This window comes from Chamaea fasciata, unplaced genomic scaffold (genome assembly GCF_029207755.1).
Source record: "Chamaea fasciata isolate MVZ Bird 193981 ecotype frontalis unplaced genomic scaffold, bChaFas1.0.hap1 SCAF_15, whole genome shotgun sequence".
NCBI lineage: Eukaryota > Metazoa > Chordata > Aves > Passeriformes > Sylviidae > Chamaea > Chamaea fasciata.
This window is the reverse complement of record NW_027094100.1, coordinates 12922697-12929689: the sequence shown is the minus strand read 5'-3', so window position 1 is coordinate 12929689 and position 6993 is coordinate 12922697. Positions and strand designations below refer to the sequence as shown.

Here is a 6993-nt window from a genome sequence, read left to right as displayed (position 1 = left end):
AGGAGTGATTGCAGGCCCCTGTACTGGCTGGGGCAATGAGGGAGAGAGGAGGCAACCCCTGACCAGCATTCCAAGCTTAGGCAAGCCCTTTGCACCCCAGGAGCAGCCCAGAAACTGCACTGGGATGTATTCCAAAAAAATAATTTATCAGGTTGATATTTCATGTACATAAATATTCATCTCTGTGCCTATGTACAGATGCAGCAGGAGCCTGGCAGCTGCAGGGCTCCTGCCCAGAGACACTTCCACTGAAGCACTGGCCAAAGCCCATCTCTCTCGGCAATGCCATGGGCATCCCAGGCAGTGCCCACCTGGAGAGGCTCCAGGTCCTGCTGCCCCCAATACCAGGCAGATCTCAGCCAGGGCTGATGGCTCAGTGCCCAAAAGGAACCTGGAGAGAGGGACACCCTGCCCTGGTGCTGTGGCTCAGGACCCTGCCCACCCACTGCTCAGCCCGGACAAAGCAGGGACCTTTGGGAACCTGGACCCTCTCCCTGCAAGGGCAGAGGTGGCTTCAGCATCACCCTTCCCTGCCCTCCCTTAAGTCCTCACGCTCGGGTAGGAGAAGAGGCGGGGAGCCAGCGGCAGCGGGTCATGGGTGAAGACGGAGTCATCAGAGGAGCAGGAGCTGGCAGTGTCCTCACAGGAGGGCGAGTACTGCTCGAAGGGCATGGAGAGGTCCAGGTACTGCAAGGAGGGATGGTGCCATGACCACCAGTGCTATCAGTGCCCACATTGCCCAGCCCTCACCCACCAGACTCCCCTCCTCTCACCTCCTCTGAAACAGCTGCCAGGATCTTGTCCAGCCCCTCCACAAGCTGCTTGAAGGTGGGGCGCTGTGAGGGCACGGCGTGCCAGCACTCCCTCATCAGCATGTACCTGGGGACGAGGGTGTGTTAGCAGGGCCTCACTGTGCCCCCTGCCCACCACCCACCTGGCTGGTACTCACAGCTCGTGGGTGCAGTTGGATGGCCGATCCATGCGGTGCCCCTCCTTCAGCAGCTTGAACAGCTCCTCCACAGGGATGCCAGGGTATGGGGAGCCCCCCAGCGTGAAGATCTCCCACATCAAGATCCCAAAGGACCACCTAGGATCACACATAGCAAAGGGAGGATCAAATACATCCTAGGGTTCTCCCCTAGCTTGGCCCACTGCACCCTGCAGTGCTGTGGGAGCAAGGGTGGGAGAGGGGGGGATCACCCCTGGGGAATGTGTGCCCTGCTGTCCCCATAGAGCACCCCCATTCTGCTCATGGGAGCCCTTAAGTACATGCATAACCCCACAGTGCTGCCTTGTCCCACACCAACAGCATCCTCAACCCACACCCAACAGACCCTCATTCCCCTCAGGACTCACACATCGCTCTGGTGGGTGTAGACACGGTCAAACAGGGCTTCGGGTGCCATCCACTTCACTGGCAGGCGACCCTAGGAGAGCAACCCCCTGCTCAGCTCAGCCCTGGTTGGAGGTCCCTGTGCCCCTCTCCCAGGAGTCCCACTCACGTTGCTGGTTTTCTTGTAGTAGTCGATGTCATGAACGTCCCTGGCCAAGCCGAAGTCAGCGATTTTCATCACACTCTCTGCTGTCACCAGCACATTGCGGGCAGCCAGGTCACGGTGGATGCACTGCCGGGGGGAGCATCACCCACAGGGGTGTGAGATGGTGACTCCGGCTCCACATGTCCCCTTCAGACACCAAAATCACCGTTTCCCTCCCACACACCCCCAGCACCTCTGCAGTGGTGGGGCCATCCTGTCATTGGGCTGGCTGCAGTGACAGGCACAGTGGGGGGGCCACAGGGCCACATACACTTCTCCAGGAGGTGGATCAGGCTTTGAGTCCCACATTTTTGGGGAGGTACTGCCTTGAGCTTTGCTGGACGGGGCTGGGAGGTTCTGGACAGCCTATGGGAATGGGCTGGGCTCCCTTTCCACAGGGACAGTGGGTTCACCAGGGACACACAGCTCCTCTGTCACCGCCATGCCCTCCCCAGCTGTGCCCAGCACAGGTAGCCCATGCAGGCCATACCAGCCATACCCGTTTGGACTCCAGGTACTCCATGCCACGGGCCACCTGGTAGACACAGGAGACCAGATCCTTGAAAGAGAGCTGCTCCTCAGGCATCGCCATGACATCAAAAGCGTAGTCAGGTGTCGGGGGGCGGCGGGCACGGAGGTACTCGCGCAGGTTGCCCTTCGCAGCAAACTCCACAATCACGTACAGCGGCCCTGGGAAGGGCAGCCACCTGCTCAGCCCCTGCCCTGTCTTCTCCCTTTCCAGTTAGCCACTGACCCCAGCAGTCTGCATTCCCAGTCCTGCTCCATGCCCTGCCTGAACCCTGCCTGCACAGCCCCCTCACCATCCTGTGTGCAGACTCCCAGGAGGTTGATGATGTTCTTGTGTTTGTCCATAAGCTTCATCATCTCCATCTCGGATATGAGGTCAGCCAGGTCCTTGTCGGTGGCGTTGTCTAGGGAAGGAGGGCTGTGTCACGATGCCAGCTGGGTGGCATCCCTGCCCGGCGCTGATGCCACCTCTGTTCCCAGGACACCGGCACAGGAGCTGTTGTTACCTTTCAGCATTTTGACAGCCACCGTGACGGCTCTGTCTGGCCGGTCTCTGTCTATGCCGTAAGCCTCTGCCCGCACCACCTGGCCAAAGCAGCCTTCCCCCAGGGGCTTCCCCAGCACCAGCCTGGCAGGGACAAGCAGAACCATGAGAGATCACAGGGATGATGGTGGCCAGAGGCCTCCCCATCCACCACCCGCATGCTCCTGTCCCTGGGGCAGCTGGTGACAGCAGCCCCTATTCCCTGCCCTGTGTAGCACTGTACTTGTCTCGGGGGAACTCCCACTTGGCATCAAGGGGCAGGTCCAGCTCCATGACACCAGCCAGCATCGGGGCACAGCTGGAGGAGAGACGGGTGACACGCATCAGGGATGTGCTGGACTTCCCGGAGGAGCTGGAATCCAGGGAGAACTGTGGAGAGAGACACAGGTCCTCAGCCATCCCATCCCATGCTCCAGGGCCAAACAAAGATGCAAGAGAAAAGCAAAAAGACCCTCACTTGGAGCAATGGGCTGAGGGAGCCACAGGAGGCAGTGGGAAGGGCAGCCCCAAGGCTGGCAGCAGGGTACGGTGTCGTGGGCACAAGTGGCACTCATGGAGCCCATTGGTCACCAAGGTCCCGCTGCATTACCAGGGCTCAAGTTTAGCACCCACCTGTCGGATGAGTGGGAATTTGGAGAGCTTGTGGACTGCCATAGGCTCCAGGTGCTGTTTGCTGGACTGAGTCTGCATCCGGCACAGTACTACGATGATAATGGCCATGGCCACGGCGAGTGAGCCTGAGGTGTAGATGATGATGTCCGTGTACTTGGTCTCAGGGGCCTCAGCTTCCCGCACCAGCTCCTCTTCTGCAGGGAGTGAATGAGTTGGCCTGAGGCATGGCCTCTGTGTTCTCAGGATCCCAGACCCCACACTGGGACCCCACCTCTACCTGGCAGGACGGTGAGCCAGGCAGACTGGTAGGAGAGGCCGATAGAGTTCCCTGCCAGACAGGTGTACTCGCCAGCATCCTCCATGGACACATTGCGCAGGTACAGCACCTCCACCTCAGAGCTGTTGATATCTGCAGTCTGTCAGAGAGAGAGAGGGATGGATGGTCAGTGACCCTCTTCCTTGGGAGTCTCTGTGCACCCCGTCACCACTTTAGCATGGGTATCTGGGACCTGAGTGCTTCCAGCCCTTGTTACCTTGAGCACTTGCACATAGGGGACTCCGTCAGGACCATAGTTGCTGCCATTCACTTCAATGTGCTTCAGCCACTGGATGTGGGGCTGGGCATCACTGTAGACCTTACAGAAGAACTCCACATCACTGCCCACCAGGGCCGTGGTATTGGCAGGGAGCCCAGCCTGCAAGATAGGCCTGTGCGGGGACCTCTCTGTGGACAGGAAGCAGAGCAGTGTCACTGACATGGTGGCCAAGAGCAGAGGCTCCTTTCTCTGTCCTTCTCCACCCACTGTGGAGCCACAGAGAGCGCTTCCCCAGCCCTAAAACAGACCAGTGCAACCCAAGCCTGGTCTCCATCCCATGTCCCTGGGGTGTGAGGGACATGTGGGCTGCATCAGCGGACAGAGGCTCCTCCGCCCCTTTCCCTCACCCCACCAGGCATGGGGGAACCCTGATCAGCACCATGCTGAGGAACTCTCACCCAGCACGTCCAGGAGGTAGCTGTAGCGGATGCTGCCAAACCTGTTTTCCACCAGGCAAGTGTAGTTGCCGCGGTCAGAGGGCACCACGCTTTCCATCACCAGGCTCCAGTGCTGGTGCCGGAGCTGCAGGGAGGGAGGTAAGGCAGTGAGGTAAGTTGGGGAAGATGGATCCTGGGAGGGAAGCTGGGGTGGGAGGAGCTGGCCTGTACCCGGATGCCCCCGATGCGGTGCTCCCCTCGGAACTCGCGCCCGTTCTTGAACCAGCGGATGCTGGGGCTGGGGCTGCCTGAGGCTGGGCAGCGGAACTTCACTGTGTTCCCAGCAGGGACTGCATACAGCTTCTTGTCCATCCGGTGTGGGTGAGTCCAGTAAGGAGCTGGGGACATGCAGGATGTACAGTGGGAGGGGGCTTGTGCTGGGAGCAGGAAGCAGCAGCGCCCCATGCCCCTGGTTCTGCCCCACCTGCCCTCTCCTGTTGTGCCCCGGTGTGGCACTGACCTCTGTGCACATAGACCGACTCCTCATTTCGGGCTCCGTGGGGACTGTCCCCATCACTATCTTCATCATCATCACCTGATGCCAGGGAGTCTGCAAAGGGAAAGGGTTGAGAGGGGCATCCCTGCCTGCAGGGCTGGGAGGGCAGTGCTGCCTTGCTGCCCCGGGGGTAGCCGGGTGCTGCCGGGGCTCCTACCCACTACAGAGATGGTGAAGTTGCGCAGGACCTCCCCAGTTCCCCATGCCCGGCACACGTAGAGCCCTGAGTCCTCATAGGCGACCTCTGAGATCTCCAACAGGCTCTGACGGAGGTGGAGGCGACCCCCCGAGACGAGTGGCCGGGACTCCTTGTACCAGACCACACTGGCATCACTCTGGTTGGCATCACAGTACAGCTTCAATGTGTTTCCTGGGTCCAGTAGGAGATGTTCCTCTTCTGACTCCAGCAAGGGGCTCTCAAATAGCTCTGGAGAGATGTGGTGAGCACCCACCCCAGTGCTCACCCCTCCCTGATTAGTAGGACCCTTCCATATGCCCATCCTAGTGTGGAGAGCATGTGGTGTGACACAGCCCAGAGCCTGGCTCTGCCTCCCCGGAAGCGGGTAAGGGCTGGACTCTGCCCTGGAACACAGGGACATGGTTTCCCCAATGGCATGTTCCCGTCCAAGGCCACACATGCCCCCATCCTTCCATCACTCCCAGTGACGCAGGGTGCTCCAGCCTGTTCTGCCTTACAGAAGGAGGGCACCAAAACCCCTCCAGACACCCATCTTCGGACCTCTACACGCCCCAAGCACGGCAGGGACCCCTACAGCCTGGTCTCCCTGGCAGTGCCCGGGAGCCCAGCTTGCCAATGGCCAGCGGCAGCGTGTGCACGTGGAGGGCAGAATCAACCTGGCCGCCAGCACAGCAATCCCACGGCAGCCCCACTGCCCGCGTGCAGGAGCCTGGAGGGCACGGGTGTGTCTCCAGCCCAGTGCATGGCCAGAACAGGAGGGATGTGGGGCAGCTGGTCTCTGGGGGCACGTCCTTCTCCCGCAACCAGCACCGCGATGCACGGACTGCCCGCACCTCGCCAGGAGCCACACACGGTAACCACAGCCAACAGCGGACTCGCAACCCGTCTCTGCCACGTGTGTCCACGGAGCAAGCCAAGCTCCCACAGCACAGGGACAGACTGGCTGGAGACACCCTGCTCCTGTCAGTGATGGAAACACTGGTCCCTGTGGCGTGTCTCCAGCTCCCGCCAGCCCTGCCCTGCAGGCAGAGCGTTGGGGCTGCGTGCCCAGGGCAAGCACCCGCATCCCAGCCCGGGGGTCGCCGCCCAGCTGGGATGGAGAAAGTATTCAGAAAGCACGACCCCACTCCCGCCGCCCCCCGGTTCCGCTTCGCCCCCCGCAGTCGTACCTGGCTCCATCGCCCTGCCCCGGGCAGCCGCCGCCAGCAGCAGCCCCGCCACGACCTGCAAGAGGGGCCGCATCTTCCAGGCCCCCCCAGCGCCGGAGTCCCACCCTGCGGGACAGGCAGGGTTGGGTGAGCGGATCCGGCCGGGCAGTCCAGTCCTCTCCCAGGTCACCGCGAGGGTGGGTGCGCATGGACGGGAGGCAGAGCAAGGGGGTCCCTGGGCAGGAATGGGAGGGGAAAATACCCCATTTGCGTGCCGGGAATCCGACCTCTCCAGCCAGCGGCAGCCCGGTCAGGGCGCTAAGGGAGGTTAACCGGGGGCAGGGGACCGCGGGGGATCCAAGGGAAGGGGAGAGTGTCCCGGGAGGGGGAGGCCCGAATGGTGCCGGGGGTGAGGGTCGCGGTCGGCGTGGTTACCGGCGGTGACGGGCTCCCGCGGCGGAGCCGCCTGTGCTGCGCGGGCCGGGGCAAAGTCCGGGGACAGCGGGCTCAGCGCCGCCGCGCCCCACACCGTGGCCCCATGGCGGCAGGGCCGGCGACGGCTCCGGCTGCGGGCTTGGGACGGCTGCGGCTGCGGGCAGGGCTGGGGCTCGCTCCGGGCTGGCTCCGGCCCCGCTCTGCCGCCGCCGCGGGGGCGCGGGCACTTTGTAGGGACGCGCTCGGGTTACAGCGGCCCCGCCCGGAGCGCTGTGGAGGCGGGAGGGGGGGACGGGGTCCGGCCCCGCTTCGCCGGCATCTCTGCAAACCGACCCGCCGCCGAGCTGGACGGGGGAAGTGGGGGGGTAACACCGGCCCTCCCCCGCAGCAGCGAGAGGCGGACCGTGGGCCCCTCCGTCCCGGCCCCGCCGGTGCAGCCTCCCCTCGCCGGTGGGGAACG

The 6993-nt window shown here is 62.7% G+C and overlaps 1 protein-coding gene across 2 annotated transcripts; it reads right to left on the bottom strand.

The window, feature by feature from the left end:
• Positions 1-131: 131 nt before the first annotated feature.
• Positions 132-6939, bottom strand: FGFR4 (fibroblast growth factor receptor 4). 2 transcript variants are annotated; one of them, XM_066197098.1, is made up of 17 exons: positions 6120-6939; positions 4909-5178; positions 4716-4805; positions 4427-4593; positions 4217-4340; positions 3756-3946; positions 3500-3638; positions 3223-3416; positions 2834-2979; positions 2573-2694; positions 2360-2470; positions 2038-2228; positions 1503-1625; positions 1357-1427; positions 950-1087; positions 774-879; positions 132-687 (listed from the first exon to the last, which is right to left on the bottom strand). In XM_066197098.1, the coding sequence occupies exons 1-17, from the start codon at positions 6190-6192 to the stop codon at positions 541-543; spliced, it is 2403 nt and encodes an 800-aa protein (XP_066053195.1). In that variant the 5' UTR covers positions 6193-6939; the 3' UTR covers positions 132-540. The 2 variants fall into 2 exon arrangements, with proteins under 2 accessions (XP_066053195.1, XP_066053194.1); XM_066197097.1 differs by lacking the exon at positions 6120-6939 and having other exon boundaries at positions 4909-5913.
• Between the last annotated feature and the right edge of the window lie 54 nt (positions 6940-6993).